Raw genomic sequence first — 23,377 nt, 5'->3', positions numbered from 1 at the left:
AGTCGACTCGTAGTGTACTGGAGTTGACTCGAGCTCGTGCCAGAACCTCTGAAACACTTAGAGTCGACTCGTACTCTTTCGGAGTCGCTCGAGCTTCAGACTTTGGCTTAAATTAGTTCAATACTTAGCCAAATGACTTTGAACAAAGGCTCGATGCTATTAAAGATAAATTCACGTATATTTGCCTAAAACACTAGATTGAATTCATTAGTACAACTTGAAATATATTCAAATGCTTTGAGCTCATCAAAATCAAATAGGGGTATAACCAATCACTTCACAATCTCCTCCTTTTTGATGATGACAAAATATTGAGTATTTGTAAAGTGAATTGCTCAACCAAAAGAAGATTTATAATAAAGTTTTGAACTAAATTCAAATATCTAGTCATTTAATTTATCCAAAATTGAAAGGTATGAAACAGTAAATTCTGAAGTTAAAGCTCCCCCTTTCATTTGGAATTATATAAGCCTTCATATCATTCAATCAATTGTTCGGCTTTTATGTGTTTAATGAATTTGCTTTTTTAAGATTTCAGATTCTACCCCTCAACATATGCATTCAATTTTGTTTGGATTCTCTGAATTTTCTTTTAATGTCTTGAAGTTTTTGATCTTAAATTCTTACTTTCAGAGGGAAGATCTGACAATTTGTTCTTGAGTATGATTCAAATAATCTCCGAATATTCCTTGAATAGATTCTGGAGATTACTCCTTGAGGAGCCCCAACAGAGAGATAATGAGCCTCGAGGTATCGAATCCACTAAGAACAAATTACTTTTTGCTTTAAGGTTGTTCTTTTTAGTGATTCCCTTTACATTTCAATTCATATTTTCTCCCCCTTTTTGTCATCATAGCAAAAAGAGCACAATACATAGAAAAGTATTAGAACTCAAGAATGCACAATTTTGAAAGAAAATTTCTACTCATTATATTAAATTCAAATTTGAGTACAAGTGTGATTACATATCAAAAAAAAGTTCTCAAGGGACTGTACATCATAAAAACAGATAAAAATACACTAATGTTTCTTTGTAGTGGAGGATGTGGCTCCCGTACTCAGTCTAGTGTGTTTGATGACCATGCTTAACCCCTCATTGACGTTCCCTAGTTGTTCAAGGATCTCCAAGGTGGCCCTGGACTGTGTCGAGGTGAACTGGGTCAGACTTTCTTGGAGGGTGTCAAGTTTGGAGATCAAGGCATGTGCTAGCCCTTCCTTGGAGGGTGGGGAGGTCAAGAGAACAAAAATATTCTAGACCTTGGGCTCTAAGGTGATTTCCTAGGTTGAACCCTTCCCGGGAGAGGAAGTCAAAGTTGACTTTCCTCCCGGTAGAGACTGCCCTTCCGGCGCACGGTTGCGAGGGAACCGTACTCGGCGGAGAAGGAACCGGAGGTGGTGGCTTCACGGGTTCGTTTCTCACCTTGGACCATCGCTCGGCGCCGCTCGCGGAGAGAGGTCTCTTCCGGCTCGGGACAACGGCTTTCCTAGGCATTTTGACCTAAAAATCGAGGGATGGATAAGAGAAATGGAAGAAAACCTGAGGAAGAGGACCTAGAACGGGTCGGAGACGAGGTCGGAGACGACTCTAGGGTTTTGGAACAGTGGCGGCCGAGAATAGAAGTGAGGAATAAGCATTTCGATTAGGGTTAAAAATCGGATTTCCGACCTCGAGTCGACTCCGATAAGTCGCGAGTCGACTCGACCTCGAGTCGACTCCTAAATATGCGCGAGTCGACTCGCCCACGAGCCGACTCTAAAATCTATTCGAGTCGACTCGAACTCTGGCACATAACCAACAAACTTGTTATTACCGTGCCAAAGGAGAGAGCTATGGATATATCTAAGTTTTTAGAACTGATTTGATGACCATAGATAAGAAATCCTATGTCTAACATAAGCTAATCATCAAAATCAATCAATTAGAGGGGAGTATCATAAGAATGGATCAATCACTCCTAACCCTCTTCTAAGAATACAAAATCGATCTTCACATAAGGATTTAGTGAAGATATCAGCAAGTTGATCATCAGTGCAAACAAATTCAAGCACTACATCACCATTTAACACATGATCTCTTATGAAGTGATGTCTTATCTCAATATGTTTAGTTCTTGAGTGTTGAATTGGATTTTTAGTTAGATTTATGGCACTTGTATTATCACAATTTATGGGAATCTTATCTTGTTTAATGCCATAATCTTCAAATTGTTGCTTGATCCATAAAATTTGAGCACAACAACTTCCGGCAGCAACATATTCGGCTTCAGCCGTAGATAGTGCAATCGAGTTTTGTTTCTTGCTAAACCATGAAATTAAGTTTTCTCCTAAAAATTGACAAGACCCGCTGGTGCTTTTTTTATCAAGTTTACAAACAGCGAAGTCTGAATCAGTGTACCCTATTAAATTTATGCTTGATTCTTTAGAGTACCATAGACCTATATTTTTTGTTCCTATGAGATTTAAAAATTCTCTTAATTGCAATTAGGTGTGATTCTTTAGGATTAGATTGATAACTAGCACACATGCATACACTAAACATAATATCAGATCTACTTGCTGTAAGATATAGTAAAGATCCTATCATACCTCTATACAGCTTTTGATCAACTGATTTACCTGATTCATCTTTGTCTAGTTTGCATGATGAGCTCATGGGGGTGCCAATTGACTTATTTCCATCCATATCAAACTTCTTTAGCATTTCCTTGATGTATTTAGCTTGATTGATGAAAACCCTTCCTTGGATTGTTTGATTTGAAGTCTGAGGAAGTAGTTCAATTCTCCCATCATGCTTATCTCAAATTCACTCTGCATTAACTCAGCAAACTCTTCGCAAAGGCGATTGTTAGTAGCACCGAAAATAATATCATCTATATAAATCTGCACTACCAACATATTTTTGTTTTTCTTTTTCAAAAATAGAGTTGTATCAACATTTCCTCTAGAAAATTTATGGTCTAATAGAAATTTACTAAGTCTTTCATACCATACTCTAGGGGCTTGTTTTAGACCATAAAGTGCTTTGTTTAGTCTATAAACATGATTGGGGTAGGGATATCGTCAACGTTATGGTATTGATGAGACATTTTTTTTCGTGGCAATGCACAAATTCATTCGGATTATACTTGCGATAGCGGCATATTTAGATTATAAAATCTGGCAAATAGATATGAAAACTGCTTTTTTAAATCAAGAGTTGGAAGAAGAGGTGTATATGATACAACCTGAAAGTTTTACATCTGCAGATGATCTAAAGTATGCAAGCTTCAGAGGTCCATATATGGATTAAAGCAAGCTTCTCGGAGTTGGAACATGCATTTTGATAAGGTGATCAGAACGTATGGCTTCATTAAGAATGAAGAAGAACCTTGTATATATAAATGGGCTAACGGTTTGGTGATTGTATTTCTTATTTTATATGTGGATGATATTCTTTTAATTGGGAATGACATCCCTGCATTATAGGGAATAAAAGTTTGGATTTCATTACAATTCTCCATGAAGGATTTGGAAGAAGCATCCTACATCTTAGGGATGAAGATCTATAGAGATAGATCTAAAAGGTTGCTTGGGTTATCCCAATCCACGTACATAGATATTGTGCTGAAGAAGTTCAGCATGATGAATTCCAAGAAAGGCTATCTTTCGATAGGCCATGGAATTTATCTCTCTGAAAAAGATTGTCCGACAACTTCTCAAGAGAGAGAGTATATGAATAGGATTTCATATGCTTCTGCAGTGGGATCTATTATATATGCCATGACATATACCAGACCAGACGTGGCATACTCACTAGGGGTAGGGAGTAGATACCAGCCTGATCCAGGTAGTAACCACTGGAAGGTTGTAAAAACCATTCTTAAGTATTTGAGAAATACTAAGGACCAGTAGCTAGTCTATGGAGATGTTGACTTGAAACTAGTGGCATATATTGATTCCAGTTTTCAGTCAGATCAAGATGATAGTAAAAGTGTGTCGAGTTATGTTTTTACCCTAAAAGGTGGTGCTGTCCGCTGAAAAAGTTCCAAACAGCATACTGTGGCTGATTCAGTGTGCGGGTAGAGTACATCGCAGTATTCGATGCTGCAAAGGAAGCTGTATGGTTGTAAAAGTTCATCAACGAGCTTGGAGTGGCATCCTCCATTGATGGTCCAGTTCCATTTTTCTATGATAGCACTGGAGCCATTGCTTAAGCAAAGGAACCAAAGGCACATCAGCGGACCAAGCACATTCTATGTCGATATCATCTTGTTCGTAAGATAGTAGAACGAGGTGATATAGATCTTTAGAAGATCGAAGGAAGGAAAAATCTGGCCGACCCATTTACTAAAGTCCTCGACATGAAGGAGTTCAATAATTATAAGTCGAAGATGGGTATACAATACTATACCGATTGGCTTTAGTCCAAGTGGGAGTTGTTGAAAAATGTATCCTAAAGATCAATCGTCAGCCTGTTGATGATTGAGATGTATATGAATTAATAAATAATAAAAGTTATTTGACATTTTTCATCGCATATTTTAATACATCTTCATGAACTCATGTGATGTGATGAAGTTCTTAGGAGTCTTTTAAATGATAAAGGAGGATTTGTCTACGAGCCCTTAAACCTATTCACGACTGAACGATATGCTATTACTAGGACAATGGCATTATCAAGTATAAGTCGTTGTGTGCCATATTTGTTGGTTATCCTCTTAACCAAGAAGTGTAGAGATACTAGTATACCACACAGGTAAAGTGTAGGAGTACATTTTACTGAACGTGACCTGTTCCGAAGTACTCTGCTGTTAAGAGATATTCCGTGTGGATATTGGTATAAGTATCCCTCCGACCTGAGATCACCACGGTGACTAGCAGACAATTCACTGTACTTTGGTACCAGACTATCTAAATTTCTAATTCAGTAACGGAAGATTTCTGGGTAAAGTCAAGTATTTGCGAAGTCGGTGTGTGAGTCAAGATGGGATTGACCCCTCCTGATGACAGTTGATAATGCTCTTATGTTCAATTCAGCAAAACCTTAGCTAGGGTAGTCCATGTGAGAAGTCACTGGATTTGTAAAGTTGAAGCACATTTTGGATGAACTGATTAAAGAGTTGACAGCGAACTCTGAAGTCATGCTATGCATTCGGAGTCATAGGGATGAATTATATGATAACCATAGTCCAAGAGTTCTTGAATATTGCTTTACAATCATTCGGCCTATCCGAACGTTGGGTACCATTGCAATCATTCGGCCTATTTCCATGCCCAAGCCTAGACCTTACTAGGCTTCAGACTTCAATAGGGTCTTGGACTCCCTAATTTTTTTTTTCAATTTACAAAATAAAAATACTTAAAAATGCTAAATATGAATAACTAAAAATTTTTAATGGTAATTTCAAAACTCAATAATAGGTACTCTAAGATTCTAGATCTTCCTCCATTAAGTTTACATATCAACAAAATCTATTGCGTAGTCATTAAACCTAGTATTAACAAAATTTTGAGCCAAGGCATGGCTTGGTTCGCCAAAATGTATAGTATTAAAAGATTTTGGGCTGAGATGGGCTTTGATCCTCGAGCCTGAGCTCAGCCCATTTAATAACTAGGCTTATTTTCAAGGCTTAGCCAGCCTTTAGCCTAAAAGCATGGGCTAAGCCCACTCAAAAGGTTTTGGACTTGAGCAAGCTAGATGGCCAGTTAATAAGCCTTTTTCCCACTATGGAATAATGTTGACTAAACAAAATGTACTAAGATAGCCATACCATAAACATTTTCCGATATTTCTTGGGATCTGTTACTCGTGCTAGGCTATCTCAAAAAAAAGGACTCTTTTCCTCTCGTGATTTTTTTCTTCTTCACCTTTATCTTCTATCTATATATACAAAGAGATATATTTTAGAGGAGATTTGGTATTAATGGAAATTCGAGTCCATGAAAATGTGAAAAAGGGATTGGGTCATGAGAGATGGATAACACATATTGATAAGTGCTGAATAATTTATAATTTAGTTATCTTTTCATAGCACTTATCAATGTTCTTAAACTAATAAATATATACTTTACCATGAAATTGAATAATCATTGAAATAAATTTAAATTATGATAAGAAGTAAATAATTCTTTTCTCAAAACATACTCTAAACTTGTTCCTCTTCTGGTTGTAATCTTTCATGAAAACATATAAGGAGGAGATTGTGTTGACCTGGTTTAGTAACCTGATGGAGTTGTAATCAAGCTAAGGCTGTGATTAAATAGGTTTTGATCCTGATTGGATAATTATTCTTGTATGAGGAAAAATATTTGATTGACCCTTTTTATTAAGTCACGGTTCTGCTTTTAGCCTTATTGAGTCCGGTCTGAAGTAGTTTAGCAAGAATTAAATTTAAACAACATTGGGCTCAAGAGTAAGTTCAAGCAAATCAATGATCATGACCCACCTCAAACCCAAAGTCAATTCCCAACCAATTCCTTACTTGCCTTCATATAAAATTTATAAATTTAAAATAAAAAAAAGGACAAAATAATGAATATAATAAAATAAATAAAAATAATTTTGGGGGATTCACTGTTCATATGAACAGTGTCCCGTGAAAACACTGTTCATATGAACAGTGTTACAAAAAAAAAATAAAAATAAATAATATAAACAAAACATAAGCCACTGTTCATCTTCTTCCCCGCAGTGCATCACAGCCGAGATTCGCGTCCTCCCTCCCGTTCCAGCCACGAGTCCCACGCGGTGTAGATCCTCTGCCTCTTCTTCCGTCCGTGACACGATCAGTAATCCAGCTCCTTCCATCGCGCCTAATTGCAGCACCCTCTTCCGGAAACTCCCACACCCGGACTACAAGCTTGATCCAAGCCATCCGTGATCAAGGCAACGCAGCCATCTTCCTTCCTGCCTCTGCAACCATGGATCCACGTTCTCCACTCTTCCGGATCTCCAGCTCCTTTCAACGTCCCCGTGATCCCAGCGATCCTGCTTCCGAGTTTTAGCACTAGTCCAAGTTCCCTGCGTCCGTCTGCAGTGATCCTCCAGCACCATTTTTTCCGCCGGTGATGCATCCCACGCTTCAAGCCTCCGCATCTGCAAGCACTGTGATCCAAGGACCCAGCAGCTCTTCCGTGATTTCCTCCTGTCGATCAAGCTCCCATTTCTTCCACCCGTTTCAAATGCAGCTGGTGATCCCACGGATTGACGCCCTCCTTCCGTTTCCAAATCCCAGCCCCCAAGCAATCGGATCCCCAGCAATCACGCATCCTCCCCCTCTCGATGCTTCAACGATTGATCTATAAGAGGGGGAGAGGGAAGAAACAGAGAGGGGGGAGCTCGGTTGAGAAAAAATAGGGGAGACCCTGTTTTCGTGAAGAGAAGAAGAGAGCCGAACCAGAGAAAAGAAATAAAAAAAAAAAGAGAGAAGGGGGGAGGGAAAGAGAATATTTTGTGATGGGAGGTCGTCCGGAAGCCATGCGCGGCTAAACGTCTAGTCTAGGGCTGGATGAAGCCCTAGCAATGCATCAGGGCATTGTAGTTCTTATTTTTATTATTATTTTGGAGCTTGTTTAAATTCTTATTTTCAATGAAATATTCCTTTATGATATTTAAACTTTGAGCATGCTAGTTACTAATCATGTTTGCTAAAGTAGTCTAAGATGATCCATGCCTAGGAAGATGAGGTGTACTGCACCCTAGGTTAGCATAATTAGGTAGACACTTCATGCTACACCGAAGATGGATCTTCCTAACACTATTTATGCTTTTATTTTAATAGGCTTGTAGCCAATATTGCATGCCCCTCCAAAAGATAAAAAAATAAAGAACACAAACCCTGATGCAATGCTATGTGGTGGACTCCAAACTCTAGATCCATTTATTCTGATAAATTCTAATTCGCACTCATAGTTTAATTTAGTTAAATTAAATTAGCAAATTCTTCTTCTTGATTTATTTTTAAAAGAAAAATAACTTATTCTACAATCCCTGTGGACCGACACCCGTAATCATTATCCTACAGGGTACGTGCTATTGCATGGTTTATTTTCAAAATTGAAAGAACCGATCAATTTTTGGCGCCGTTGCCGGGGATTACTAGCATAGTTATTTTTCCTATCATTAAAAAAAAATTAATTAATTAAAAAAAACTTTCAAAAATATATATATATATCTAAAAAAAATAAAAAATTATTTTCTATTATTGTTATTTTTTTATCTCCTTTTTCTCTTCTACTAATTTTTTTTTTAATTTTTCTTTTGGTCTTATTTGATCAGAAATCAAAGAGGAGATCTGGGCTATCAAAAAGGAATGCTTTAGAGGTTTGCTTAAAAAATTTTAAATTGCTGGGAAAATTTTCTTTGGTAACCTCTAAACCTTTCTTATTTAAATTAATTATTAGCTTGAAATTTTGTGGTGATTGTTTGATTTTAATTTCAGCAAAAGTGTGAATGCATACTTGATACACATGCACAAATTAATCCGCACATAGTAAGGGCAATCACCCCAACAAGATAAGAGCCGGATTTCATCACCGGACTCTTGCCCAACTTAGGTGAACTCAATCTCACATAGTGTCAGCTTAATTAAAATCACTTAGATGTTGGCTCCTAGGGACATTCGAGCTCAATAGGACGAAGATCACCGGAAGTTGCACCAATTTCGCTCTATGGCTTAGTTGATGTCTAGGCAAGCTTTGTCCCTATAAGGGAGACAGTTCATCTGTTCGAGGCAAGTGAGTTTTAAGTGGGACCTTTGCGAATGCATCGTGACCCCTCCACTTACTTGGGAGCTTACCTGGTCAACTCGGTTCATTAGATCGGATTGGAGGCTTAGGTGCCCTCTTCAAACCAGTTAGGAGCTGTCTAGTGATTTTAGGACAAAGACTAGGATTGATATGCTTTTTTCTTTTATTGCATGCTTGACTGATCGAGTACTAGTGTATGCAAGGGAGTCGTTCTAGAGTACTTGACCTATTACCTTTTGACCCTGAAATAGAACGAACCCTTAGGAACATTCGAGCTAAGATCAGAACATTAGAATCATCCCCACCTCTTAAGATGGCTGAAGAACAACCCAAACTCCTGAGGGAGTACTTTACTCCCACCATTTACACTTCCCCATCTTGCATTCGATTACCTGAAGTAGCAGCTGTACAATATGAAATAAAATCTAGTGTGATCCAAATGCTCCCATCTTTTTATGGGCTCACCAATGAAGACCCATATAAACACCTAGATGAATTTCTTGAGATTTGCACCACTGTCAAGATTTAGAACTTTACTGGTGATGCTCTAAAACTTAGATTATTCCCCTTCTCCCTTAAAGATAGAGCCAAACAATGGCTGAATTCTTTAGAAGCCAACTCGATTCGTTCTTGGGATCAAATGCAACAAGAATTTCTAAAAAAATACTTTCCCATAGGAAGAACGAACCAGTTTAGACGTGCCATTACAAGCTTCTCCCAAACTGAGGGAGAAGAATTTCATGAAACTTGGGAGAGATTTCGGGACCTAATCCGTAAATGCCCTCATCATCAAATACCTAAGTGGCAGCTAGTGCAATATTTCTATGACGGATTGACTGAACGAAACTGTCAGATGATCGATGCTGCATGCGGGGGGACTTTCATGCTTCGAAATGAGCATGAAGCATGGCAACTATTTGAAAATCTTAATGAAAACTCCCTCCACCATGCTTCATGTTCTCGTCAAGCACCCCCAAATTTTCAAAGAAAAGGGGCCATTTGTGAAATAAGTCGTTCTATGGACCTGTCTAGCAAGGTAGATGCATTGTCCCATAAGATTGACCAACTAATGAGAGGAGGACATGTCGTTAGCTCTTCCCAAGCATAAGTATGTGCTATCTGTTCTAGCCCATCGCATCCTATTCATGAGTGCCCCTCAGCACCCCAATTCTCCGAACTCATGCAAGAACACATCAATGCTGCTCAAACACAACCCAGACCGGGTAATGATCCATTTTCCAATACATATAATTCGGGATGGCGGAATCATCCAAATTTTTCTTGGAGGCAGCAAGCTTCGAATACTACCCAACCCTACTCCCAAAATTTTCAAAACCCTCAGAATTTTCATCTCTACCGTCCCTCAAATCAATTTCAACACCCTCCTCCTTCAACCCAAAGAAATACAGCCTTTGAGGAGAAGGTGTTGACTGCCCTTCAAGGTTTGGAGGCAAACACACAACTATTGCACTCTCACACGCAATCAATTGCTAAGCTAGAATCCCAAATGGGTCAACTAACCAATGCATTAAACAAACGAGAGGAAGGTAAGCTTCCAAGTCAACCAATGAGTAATCCAAGGGGACAATACGTGGCTCAAGAAACTCAACTAAATCATGAGCAAGCCAATGCTTTGACTTGAAAGTGAATCCTAGGTTCTTCGGTGTAAAGCATGCTAATTTTTTTTTTTTAAACCATGGCTGAACCTGATCGGGTTGCCTACGTACCCCTTCATAAGGGGGATCAAGCCATATGTAGTTCTTTTTAAGTTTTAAAATGCAGCGAAAAAGTCGAATCAAACAATTTAATTCATGCATGCTTACAAGATCAAATCTAGAAATCAGCACCTTAAGAACACATAGGATTATGCCGGAATCGTTTAAACAATTATGCTAAAACTTTCATGCATGATTAACTATCAGATCTGAAACTTAAAAACTCTATTCCGATTAATCTCCGAATATCCATCGAATGGATTCTGGAGATAACTCCGTGAGGAGCCCCAAAGGAGGGTAAAACCTCGGAGAATCAGACCTAGACCCTGACTCCAAAATAAAATATTGATGTGGGATTAATACCTTTTATGATGGAAGAAACTTAAGGATCTGATCCTTGACTTCGCAGCCACGCACACGAATGGCCTCTATGAGAAGTACACGCGAAGCCCTAGGTAGATCGTCTTCCGCGGGAGTGCTAGCTCGCGCAGGAACGCAGCAATGGCTGAAGCTTTCTCCTTCTAAACACTCAACCTTTGATTGTTCTTCAAGGAGATGGAGAATGGACGTGAGGAAGAAGGAGAAGAAGGGATGGAGGCCCTCAGGGAATTTTTTCAGAATTTTTTGAAACCTCTAAATATGGTATATATTGAACCCAAGGCATGCGGGTCTTTTATAGCCAAAAGATCCCCCCACGTATCACACCTAATTTAGACAACTAATTTGGCTGATAAAATTCCCAAAAAATTCTGGTGGTTTGACAGCTAAGAGGAGATAAACATATCCAAATTTAGTGCATTTTGGATTCCTAAAAGATAGGAATTCATGCGTCCAAAGTTCAGCCGCAGACCACCCTATTTCATGCACCATGCAATCCCTACAAATTAGAAAATTCATCTAAATCTTTCTAGAAAGATTTAAGGCGCCATTTTTATAGGAATTATATCCCCACGCCTCCTCTCTTCTCATGCCAATTTTTGGCCAAAAATAAAGAGGATAGGCATAGAAAATATTGGAAATAAATTAAGGTATCATTCTTCTCCAAGAAGATAAGGATGGGTTCCTAAAATTTAGGGTTTCTTCTCCTTATCCAATTTTGATTATTTGGACTCATAATCCTCATCAAATAAGGTCTTCTAATTGATTTGGATCAAGCCCAATCCAATTGGGTCAAGTTCCATCAATTGGGTCAAGCTCAATCTACTAGGGTTGAACCCAATCCAATTGGGTCAAACCCTGATGCAGCCCAAATTGAATCCTATTCAATTTGGCTCAACCTAAGCTTAATTACTCAATCAAATTGAGTTCATTAGCAATATAATTGCTAATTAATTCTCAAATAATTCAATAATTATTTTAATGCAACTTTTGCTTAGGATAATTTGTCAATCGAATTGACCAAATTACCCCTGAATGATTCTTAATCATCAATCAGCCATTTGATCAACCTAGAAACTTCTATGCGTGTGACCTCATAGGTTCGAACCTAAGCCGGTAGTATAGGAACATCTTCCTATACTAATCGATGTGACCATCTAGCAATGGTATCCGACGTCCGGATAGGCCGAATATATGCGAAGCAAATATTCTGGAACCCTGGACTATGGTTACTGTATAATTCAATCCCTTTGACTCCTAATGCCAGGATGACTTAGAGCTCACTGTCAACCCTATAATTAGTACATCCATTATGTGATTAACTTTAGATATCCCGTGACTCCTCACTGAGATTACCCTGGCCAAGGTTTTGCTAAATTAATCACAAGACATTATCTCCTGTTTGTAGGAGGGGTCAATTCCATCTCGACTCACAACTGACTACGCAAGTACTTGACTGCACCCAGTGACCTTCCGTCACTGAATTAGAAATTCAGGTAGTCCGGTACCAAAGTACAGTGAGTTGCTTGCTAGTCACAGGTTGCGATCTCAGGTCAGAGGGCCAAACTTATACCCATATCCACTCGGAACATCTCTCGACAGTAGAGCGTTCCGGAATTGGTCACGTTCAGTGAAATGTACTCCTACACTTCACCTGTATGGCATACCAGTGTCTCCACACTCCTTGGTTAAGAGGACAACCAACGTATATGTCACACAACGACCTAATCTCGATAATGTTGTCGTCCTAGTAACAACATATCATTTGGTCGCGAACAAGTTTAAGGACTCAAAGATAAATCCTCCTTTATCATAACATAAGTCCTAAGGACTTCATCATATAAGAGTTCATTTGAAGATGAAATGATGAATAATGCCAAATAATACTTTATTAATTTGTCAATTCATTTACAAAATTCAATCATCAATATGCTGACGATTGACATTTAGGATACAATTTCCAACATGACTACCCTAAGGAGTGGACGTATAATAGATAATAAGGTTGGGGAGGGTAACAATAAGGAAGGTGAAGAAGAGGAGAGGAATGTATCACATGAAAACCCAAAACCTTCTTCAGCTAGTCCACCATCTGCCACAACCCACATTCCAAAGGCCCCATTCCCTGAAGCACTTAATGCACCCACTCCCTTTGGCAAGAAGGGAACTTCACTAGAAGAGATGATGGAGATTTTCAAACAAGTTAAAATCAACCTCCCACTCCTTGATGCCATCAAACAAGTTCCCTCCTATGCCAAATTTCTCAAAGACCTTTGCACCCAAAAGCGAAAATCTAGGACACATGTGCCTAAAAAGGTCCTCCTAACTGAGCAGGTAAGTTCCATTCTCCAACACAACACCCCTCCAAAGTTCAAAGATCCTGGTGCTCCCACTATTTCCTGTGTCATAGAAAATAACTCCATCGACCGAGCACTTTTAGATCTAGGGGCAAGTATGAATCTTCTACCCTATTCAGTCTATGAAAAATTTGGATTAGGTGAATTAAAACCTACCTCGGTGTCCTTACAATTGGCTGATCGATCTGTGAAGATACCACGGGGGATGATTGAAGATGTTCTTGTTAAGGTAGACAAATTCTATTTTCCAGTAGATTTTATCGTCCTTGATATGGAACATGTGCCCAACCTAAAAAAACAAATCCCTGTGATTCTTGGTCGTCCCTTTTTAGCGACAGCCAATGCATGTATCAACTGTAGAACTAGGGCAATGGATATATCATTTAGGAACATGAAAATTAAGTTGAATGTGTTTCATGCCGCTGACCAACATGTGAGGGAAGACGAGTGTTGCCTAATTGACGAAATGGATGATCTTGTAGAGAACGTCCTTCCCTATATCTTAGCAAATGACCCCTTAGAGGCATGTTTGGCCCATTTTGACATTGACAACTTTGATATAGACAAGGCCGTAGAAGAAGTTAACATCTTACTCGACAATCAATCTCCTATTAGTTCCCTTCCTTGGAAGATCCGACCTGAACCCCTTCCCCCCATTGCTAGCACACCACTTTGTCCTTCCATTGATTCTCCACCTAAACTTGAGTTAAAGCCACTTCCGACAACTCTTAAGTATGCCTTTCTAGGACCAGAAGATACCCTCCCTGTAATCATCGCGGCCAACTTATCTATTGAACAGGAGGGTAAACTTTTAAGGGTGCTAGAAGAGAATAAACATGCCATAGGATGGTCTGTAGCCGATTTGAAAGGGGTTGACCCCTCTGTTTGTATGCATCGAATTCATCTCGAAGATGATGCAAAGCCCACCCGAGAAATGCAAAGAAGACTCAATCCTAACATGAAAGAGGTAGTCAAGAAAGAAGTGGTGAAGTTATTAGATGCTGGAATCATTTATCCAATTTCTGATAGTAAGTGGGTGAGTCCGACACAAGTGGTACCCAAGAAATCAGGTATCACTGTGGTTGAAAATACGGAAGGAGAATTGATACAAACACGCACAACCACGGGTTGGCGCGTGTGCATTGACTACAGGAAACTTAATTCAATGACTAGGAAGGACCATTTTTCTCTACCTTTCATAGATCAAATTTTGGAATGGTTGGCTGGTCAAGATTTCTACTGCTTCTTAGATGGTTATTCTGGATATAATCAAGTACCTGTTTACCCGGATGATCAAGAGAAAACCACCTTTACTTGCCCATTTGGGACATTTGCATATAGGAGGATGCCTTTTGGACTCTGCAATGCACCCGCAACTTTTCAACGATGCATGATGGCCATTTTTTCAGATATGGTGGAAAACTTTCTAGAAGTGTTCATTGATGATTTCTCAGTTTTTGGCCTATCTTTTGACGATTGTCTAGATAATTTAACCTTAGTTTTGAAAAGATGTAAGGAGACTAACCTAGTATTAAGTTGGAAAAAAAGCCATTTCATAGTTCAAGAAGGCATAGTTTTAGGACACGTCGTGTCCAAGAGGGGCATTGAAGTAGATAAAGCCAAAGTCGATCTTATTTTCAATCTCCCTCCACCTAAAACTGTGAAACAAATCCGATCATTCCTTGGCCATGCTGGTTTCTACCGTCGCTTCATTCAGGATTTCAGCAAGATTTCCAAACCCTTGTGCAATCTTCTTGCTAAGGACACTCCCTTTGTCTTTGATAAAGCATGCGAGGAGGCATTTAAAAATCTTCGCTTGAAATTAACCACTTTACCTATCATACGGCCCCCTAATTGGACCCTTCCATTTGAACTGATGTGTGACGCATCCGACTATGCCATTGGGGCAGTTTTAGGGCAACGGCTAGATAAAGTACCTCATGTCATCTACTACGCTAGTAAAGCACTCTCAGATGCACAATTGAACTACACCACCACTGAGAAAGAATTGCTAGCTGTAGTATTCGCGCTAGACAAGTTTCGATCTTACCTATTAGGATCCAAGGTTACCGTATTCACTGACATGCTGCCCTTCGATACCTTCTTGCAAAGAAGGACACCAAACCCCATCTGATTCGATGGATTCTTTTACTACAAGAATTTGACCTAGAAATTCGGGACAAGAAAGGAACTGCAAATGTCGTAGCAGACCACTTATCTAGGATTCTTCTTGAGCCCTCTAAGAATACCTCACCCTTACATGATGCTTTCCTAGATGAACAATTATTTGGGGTACAAGGAATGAAAATGCCATGGTTTGCAAACATAGTAAATTACCTTGCCATAGGACGAATTCCTGATGATTGGTCAACTCAAGACAAGAACCGATTCTTTTCACAAGTAAAGTTCTATTATTGGAATGATCCCAATCTATTCAAGTATTGTCCCGATCAAGTAATCCGTCGATGTGTCCCCGAATGCGAATTTCAAAGTATTCTTTCATTCTGCCATTCACAAGCTTGTGGGGGACATTTTGGGGGTAGAAAAACTGCAGCAAAAGTTTTACAGAGTGGATTTTATTGGCCCACACTTTTCAAAGATGCCCATAACTTTTTCCAAACTTGTGAACGGTGCCAACGGATGGGTACCATCTCCCGTAGAGATATGATGCCTCTCAATCCTATTTTAATTGTAGAAATCTTTGATGTATGGGGTATTGACTTTATGGGCCCTTTCCCACCATCCTTTGGTTTCGAATATATTCTTGTAGGGGTTGATTATGTTTCAAAATGGGTAGAAGCTGTCGCCACTAAAACTAATGACCACAAGGTTGTGATTAAATTTTTACATGAAAACATCTTTTGTCGTTTTGGCACACCCCGAGCCATCATCAGTGATGGGGGATCTCATTTTTGCAACCGGTCTTTCGAGGCTTTGGCTCGCAAATATAACATCACCCACAAAGTTGCTACCCCATACCATCCCCAAATGAGTGGACAAGTCGAGGTATCCAATAGGGAGTTAAAACACATCTTAGAAAAAACGGTACGTCCCGATAGGAATGATTGGTCTCAAAGGATAAATGATGCACTCTGGGCCTATCGTACTGCCTACAAAACTCCTATTGGCATGTCTCTCTACCGATTAGTTTTTGGAAAAGCTTGTCACTTACCGGTAGAACTTGAACATAGAGCTTTCTGGGCTATCAAAAAGTTTAACTTAGACATGGCAGTAGCTGGTCCTCACTGAAAACTCCAACTAAGTGAACTTGAAGAATTGCGCAATGAGGCTTATGAAAATGCTAAAATTTATAAAGCAAGGACTAAGGCTTTTCATGATAAAAATATTAACCGTAAGTCCTTCGAACCTGGTCAAAAGGTTTGCCTATTAAATTCAAAGTTGCGACTCTTCCCGAGTAATCTTCGCTCTAGGTGGGATGGACCATTCATAGTAAAAAAGGTCTTTCCTTATGGTGCAGTAGAGATCCAACACCTCAATGGTGAACATGTTTTAAAAGTCAATGGCCAAAGGTTAAAACCTTATGTGGACTGTGTTACCGATGGGCAATTGATTGAATCCCTTAATTTGACGAACCCTGTTTATCAAAATAATTAAGAATGCACTGTGTCTGGCTGAAGACAATAAACTTAGCGCTTGTTGGGAGGCAACCCAATTCTCTTAGATTTTTTTTAACATTGAGGACAATGTTAGGTTTAGGTTTGGGGGTTATGTTTTGTTGACCCCCTAATGGATTTTGGTGAATACAAAACACTAGAGTATAATTCCCTTTATATTAACAATTTACTTGAGCATTTCAGGTGTTTAACTAAGAATATTGTTAAGAATTGTCAAGGCATGTTCCCATATTTTTTGGTGGATTTATTGAAGATTTTTGAGATGAAGAAAACGGATCAGGGGCAGCCGAGATGTCTCCGGTTTGTTCCAGAGACGTCTCCAGCACCTGCCGAGGCGTCTCGCAGGGTCGGAGTCGACTCCCGGCTTTCCGGAGTCGACTCTCTCAGAGACGGCAGAAAGGCCGATTTCAAGGGATGCGCGCGAGTCGTCTCCAAAGGACGCGGAGCCGACTCTCTCAGGGATTCCAGAGGACCTGTTTTTTTGTTGAGAAAACGTCGGAGTCGTCTCCGACGTCGCGGAGTCATCCCCACGCATAAAGCACAAAAATTTCGAGACGTCCTCCGAGGCACGCGAGCCGACTCTCTCAGAAAAATAGAAAAACAAGAAATCGAGCTGTTCTTCTTCGGAGTCGTCCCCAGAAAGCGCCGAGTCGACTCCAACATCGTCAAAAGATTTTTTATACAGCCGAGACGTCTCTCGTTCAAGCGGAGACGTCTCCGGAATGCCTGGGACGCAACTGACACATTTTTGCAGGTTTGTTTGAAATTCTAACGGCTATATTTTTGTGTCTAACGGATCTATTGCTTGTAGAAGTATAAAAAGGAGCTTTTAAGTGCCTTAAGACATCTTCTCACCAACCAAACATAAGAGCATTCAAGAGAGAAGAAAGAAAAAGAGTTTCAAGGGAGTTGGTGCTTTCAAGAGGAGAAATCAAGTGCATTCAAGTCTTCTTGATCTGATTTTGTGCTCATCTACTCACTCCCACTCGGCAATCAAAGCTCGCATTCAAGCCAACGTGATCCACATCGGAAGAACCACCATCATCCACGCTTTCAACGGCAAAGAGGATTCTTCCGGTTTTGTTGTTCTTCATCGTTTTATTTGCTTTCATAGAAGCTTTTAAATTCTTGTAAAATACTTGAATATTGTGCTTGTTCCAGTCAAGGGACTTGGAACAAGGGTTAGGCATCCCAAGCCTAGGTTAAATTGGGGGATTGTAGGGTTCGTTGTTAGCCCGGAGTAAAACAACGAGTTGGGTAGTTCACTCGAAAAACTACCGGACTGTAATCGCTGATTATAGTGGAAAATTCCCAAAGGTGTTTGGGGAGTGGATGTAGGAGCAGTGGAAGCTCCGAACCACTATAAACCTCTGCGTTTGCGATTGATTGTGCTTACCACTTTAATTTTACTTTTGCACCTACACTTGTGTGTATTGTATAATTAGACAAAAATTTTAAAACACCCAATTCACCCCCCTCTTGGGTGACCATCTCTGGGCAACAAGTGGTATCAGAGCAGGTGCTCTGTGTTGTCTTGAAGACCTAACCGTCTTTGCCAAAGATCAAGATGGCAACACCCTTCAACAATGTTCCTGCTGAGGGGCAGGCTACCAATAGACCTCCACTTTTCAATGGGACAAATTATTCCTATTGGAAAACTAGAATGAGAATTTTTGTTCAAGCACAAGATTATGCCTTGTGGAGGGTTATAATCAAAGGACCACACGAAGCATCTCACACAGTTAATGGCGTTCAGGTTCCCAAACCTGAGAAGGATTGGGATGAGAATGATAGTAAGATGGTTCAACTCAATGCTAGAGCCATGAATTCATTGCTTTGTGCTCTAGATGTAAGTGAGTTTAATAGAGTCTCCACCTGTAGTTTCGCCAAGGAAATATGGGATAGGCTTGAAGTTACCCACGAGGGCACTAATCAAGTCAAGGAGTCTAAAATGAACATTCTAGTTCACAAATATGAATTATTTAAGATGGAACCCAACGAAACTATTTCATGCATGTTCACACGCTTCACTGATATAATTAATGGTCTAAAGAATTTGGGTAAATCTTACACTAACTCAGAACTTGTGAGGAAAATTCTCAGGTCCTTGCCAAAAGTTTGGGAAGCGAAGGTCACGGCGATTGTAGAAGCCAAAGACCTCAACACCTTGGCACTTGAAGAACTATTGGGCTCATTGATGACGCATGAGCTCACAATGAAGCAACATGAAGAAGATGTGCCAAAGAAGAAGACAATCGCCCTCAAGGCCACTTCAAGTATTTGTGAAGAAGAAAGCAGTGAAAGTGAAGAAGAAAGTGAAGATGAAGACTTGGGCTTAATAGTAAGGAAGTTCAAAAAATTCATAAGAAGAAAGAAGGCCTTCCCAAGAAAGAAGTTTGGAGGGAGAAATAATTGGGAAAAGGAAAAAGAAAAAGAAAGAGACCCAATCATATGTTATGATTGCAAGAGACCGGGACACATCCACTCCGAATGCCCTCAACAGAAGAAGCAATATGGAAAGAAGAAGAAGAAGGCGTTGAAAGCGACTTGGGATGATAGTGACACATCCTCCTCCGAGGAAGAGAAGGAAGAGACCGCCAATTTGTGTTTCATGGCATTCGACGACGATCAGGTATGTCAAAGCTCAACTACAGATTTTACTTTAGAAGAATTATATGAAGCTTTCCAAGAACTCATGAATGATTGTAGTATGTTAGGAGTAAAAAATAAAGAACTAAAGGCTTCCAATCAAAAACTGAAGGATGACATTAAAAACCTATTGATTAAAAAGGAGAGCTATGAAAATGATAGCATTATTGACCTAAAAGATAAAAATTCAAAACTTAGCATTGAATATGAAACAGCAAAAACACTCATTAAGGAATTAAATCTAAGAGTCAAATTCCTACTCAATAGTAATAATTCACTTGCACAAAATGTCGAATCCCTTAAAAATGATAAGGAAGAATTAGCTAAAGAAAATTTGGACCTTAAAGATGAGCTACACAAGTATAAACCAATTGTGCAGAAATTTACGTATAGCTTGAAAAAATTAAATCTTATTCTATCCAATCAAAGAGCTGTTTTTAATAAAGCCGGATTAGGATACAAAACTAGCAAACAACAAAAATATCTAAAGAACTTTTTTGTAAAAGCAAAAGATGTCAAAACTGAAAAACCTACATGCTTTTATTGTGAGAAAAGTGGATATAAAGCTTATTCTTGCATTCAAAGAAAGATTCAAACTATAAGAACACACTTGTAAAGGATAAAAACATAACCAAAATGTGGATGCCTAAGGGAACCTACTACACTAACCAAGAAGGACCTAAGAAAACTTGGGTACCTAAGAGCTTCACATGATTATTTTGCAGGTATGCCTTGCAACCGGGAGCAAAAAGAGAATGTGGTATCTTGATAGCGGTTGCTCAAGGCATATGACCGGTGACAAGAGCCTTTTCGTCACCTTGAAATCAAAAGAAGGAGGAGTAGTCACATTTGGAGACAATGCTAAAGGTCAAATCATTGGCGTTGGTAAAATCTCCATATCACCCTCCTCATTTATTGACAATGTATTATTAGTTAATGGATTAAAACATAATTTATTAAGTATAAGTCAATTTTGTGACAAGGGCTTTAAAGTGTCATTTGAATCTTCTCCATGCATAATTAGTAGTCCAATTGACAATGAGATCATACTTATGGGACATAGGCTTGGAAATGTTTACATGGTAGATCTTGATGATCTCACCATGAAGGATGGCCAATGTCTTGTAGCCATGGATGCCAAGGTCAATGAGACTAGCTGGTTATGGCATCATAGGTTAGGACATGCTAGCATGGATTTAATTTCTAAATTGATTACAAAAGATCTAGTTAAAGGACTACCAAAAATAGACTTTGAAAAGAACAAAATTTGTGCTGCATGTCAACTAGGAAAACAAACAAGAAGCTCTTTCAAACCTAAGAACATAGTCTCAACATCAAAACCCTTAGAACTAATTCACATGGATTTATTTGGACCCACTAGAACTGCTAGTCTAGGGGGTATAGAAGTTTGGTCTTGTAATTGTTGATGACTTTTTACGTTTTACATGGGTTTCATTTCTTGCCCACAAAGATGAGTCCTTTTCCGCTTTTATCAAGTTTCATAATAGGATTTCGAATGAACTTAACCTTAAACTAAAAGCAATTAGGAGTGATCATGGTACCGAGTTTGAAAATCAGCATTTTGAAAAGTTTTGTGAAGAAAACGGTATCAATCACAATTTTTCGGCCCCTAGGACACCCCAACAAAATGGGGTGGTAGAAAGGAAGAATCGCACACTAGCAGATATGGCTCGTACCATGTTGTGCGAATCGGATCTACCAAAGTATTTTTGGGCTGAAGCAATCAATACTGCCTGCCATATTTTAAACCGTGCTTTAGTTAGATCTATCTTAAAGAAAACACCTTATGAGTTGTTGAAAAATAAGAAGCCCAATATAAGTTATTTCCATGTTTTCGATTGTCGCTGCTTTATTTTAAACAATGGAAAGGACAATCTAAGTAAGTTTAGTGCTAAATCAGATGAGGGAATCTTTTTAGGTTATTCCTCATCTAGTAGAGCATACAGGGTCTTCAACAAGGGAACTCTCGTTGTTGAAGAATCCATTCATGTTGTTTTTGATGAAGCTAATGGAGATTCTTCTAGAAAAGAAGAAGATGGTGATGCAGGTATACTTGAAGACAGAATGAAGGAGTTCTCCATACAAGACAAACAACATGAGGATGAAATCAAGGAAGATACAATTCAGCAAGATGAAGAAGATCAACCCCAGGCAAGAAATCAAGATCTTCCGAGGGAATGGAGGTATGCACATGGTCATCCAAGGGATCTAATCCTTGGTGACCCTTCACAAGGGGTAAGGACAAGATCCTCTTTAAGAAATACTAGTAATTATCTTGCATTCGTTTCACAAATAGAGCCTAAATCACTAGAAGAAGCCGAAAAAGATGAAAATTGGATAAATGCTATGCAAGAGGAATTAAACCAATTTGAAAGAAATCAAGTTTGGACTCTAATGAAAAGACCCCCTAATGTTTCAATTATAGGCACCAAGTGGGTATATAGAAATAAACTAGATGAAGATGGAATAGTAATAAGAAACAAAGCTAGGCTAGTAGCCAAAGGCTACAATCAGGAGGAAGGCATAGATTTTGATGAAACTTTTGCTCCTGTTGCCAGGTTAGAGGCTATTAGACTACTTTTGGCATATGCATGCTTCATGGATTTCAAACTCTATCAAATGGATGTAAAAAGTGTATTTTTAAATGGTTATATAATGGAGGAAGTTTATGTAGAACAACCTCCAGGTTTTGAAAACCACACATCCAGATTACGTTTTTAAATTGCATAAAGCATTATATGGACTTAAGCAAGCCCCTAGGGCTTGGTATGAAAGATTAAGTAATTTTCTAATTGAAAATAAGTTTAAAAGAGGAAATGTAGACAAAACACTCTTCATTAAAAGAAAAGGGAATGACTTATTGCTTGTGCAAATTTATGTGGATGATATACTTTTTGGTGCTACTAATGATAGTCTTTGTCAAGAGTTTGCTAAGCTTATGCAGGGAGAATTCGAAATGAGCATGATGGGTGAGCTCAACTTCTTTCTTGGGCTACAAATAAAACAATCAGAGGAAGGCATCTTCATCAGTCAGTCCAAATACATCAAGAAAATGTTGGAGAAGTTCAAGATGAAGGATGCAAAGGAAATCAGCACACCCATGGGCTCAAGTTGCAAGCTTGAAAAAGATGAAAAAGGTAAAAGTGTAGACTGCAAATTGTACAGAGGTATGATAGGGTCTTTACTTTACCTTACTGCTAGTAGACCAGACATATTATTCAGTGTTTGCATGTGTGCTAGATACCAAGCATGTCCTAAGGAATCACACTTGCAAGCTGTTAAAAGAATATTCAAATACCTAGTAGGGACATCTAATGCAGGTTTATGGTATTCTAAACAATCTGATTTAAATTTAATTGCTTATTCCGATGCTGCTGATTTTGCCGGGTGCAAACTCGACAGAAAAAGCACAAGTGGCACCTGTCAATTCTTGGGTGCTAACTTGGTTTCTTGGTTTAGCAAGAAACAGAATTCAGTTGCCTTGTCCACAGCTGAGGCTGAGTACATTGCAGCCGAAAGCTGTTGTGCCCAAGTTCTTTGGATTAAGCAACAACTTGAAGATTTTGGTATCAAAATGGATAATATTCCAATTAGATGTGATAATACAAGTGCAATCAATTTAACAAAAAATCCTGTCCAACACTCTAAATCAAAACACATAGAGATTAGGCATCACTTTATAAGAGATCATGTGTTGAAAAATGATGTATTGATTGAGTATGTATGCACTGAAAATCAATTGGCCGATATCTTTACAAAGCCCCTTTGTAAAGATAGGTTCAATTTTTTAAGGAATGCCTTGTGCTTGTATGATCCTAGCAAGTAGATTGAATTTGTAAAGCAAGCATGATTTGATTTCAACACTATAGCTTAAATGATTTAACTTCTCAAACAT

General features: G+C 39.0%; 2 protein-coding genes and 1 non-coding gene across 3 annotated transcripts in view; 2 read left to right on the top strand and 1 right to left on the bottom strand.

Moving 5' to 3' along the window:
- LOC120109081 (transmembrane emp24 domain-containing protein p24delta4-like) overlaps nt 1–21,075 on the top strand; it is a 76,562-nt gene extending 55,487 nt beyond the window's left edge. The window contains exon 3 of the mRNA XM_088701246.2: nt 8,258–21,075. Within this exon, the coding sequence (XP_088557372.2) occupies nt 12,786–15,311 (2,526 nt within the window). The 5' untranslated portion in view covers nt 8,258–12,785 and the 3' untranslated portion in view covers nt 15,312–21,075. The remainder of the gene's footprint in view (nt 1–8,257) is intronic.
- On the bottom strand, nt 9,417–9,522 carry LOC120107915 (small nucleolar RNA R71). Its single transcript, XR_005509516.2, has one exon. It is a non-coding gene; the product is annotated as a small nucleolar RNA R71 (small nucleolar RNA).
- On the top strand, nt 18,380–21,075 carry LOC148702927 (uncharacterized). The gene is made up of 2 exons (XM_088701249.2): nt 18,380–19,444; nt 20,187–21,075. The coding sequence occupies exons 1-2, from the start codon at nt 18,380–18,382 to the stop codon at nt 20,886–20,888; spliced, it is 1,767 nt and encodes a 588-aa protein (XP_088557375.2). The 3' UTR covers nt 20,889–21,075.
- Nucleotides 21,076–23,377: the final 2,302 nt, after the last annotated feature.

This window comes from Phoenix dactylifera, chromosome 7 (assembly GCF_051530095.1).
Source record: "Phoenix dactylifera cultivar Ajwa chromosome 7, Ajwa_hap1_PhDact_Kaust_v1.1, whole genome shotgun sequence".
NCBI classification, from domain to species: Eukaryota; Viridiplantae; Streptophyta; class Magnoliopsida; order Arecales; family Arecaceae; genus Phoenix; species Phoenix dactylifera.
The sequence above is the reverse complement of the archived record's forward strand: the minus strand, read 5'-3'. Positions and strand labels throughout refer to the sequence as shown.

What these genes read in the sequence shown, in the direction of transcription:
- LOC148702927 (XM_088701249.2), top strand. Translation starts at nt 18,380, where the DNA reads ATGGCAACACCCTTCAACAATGTTCCTGCTGAGGGGCAGGCTACCAAT. An exon ending in TGGCATTCGACGACGATCAG is followed by an intron (nt 19,445 to 20,186) that starts GTATGTCAAAGC and finishes ATTATTTTGCAG; the next exon opens with GTATGCCTTGCAACCGGGAG.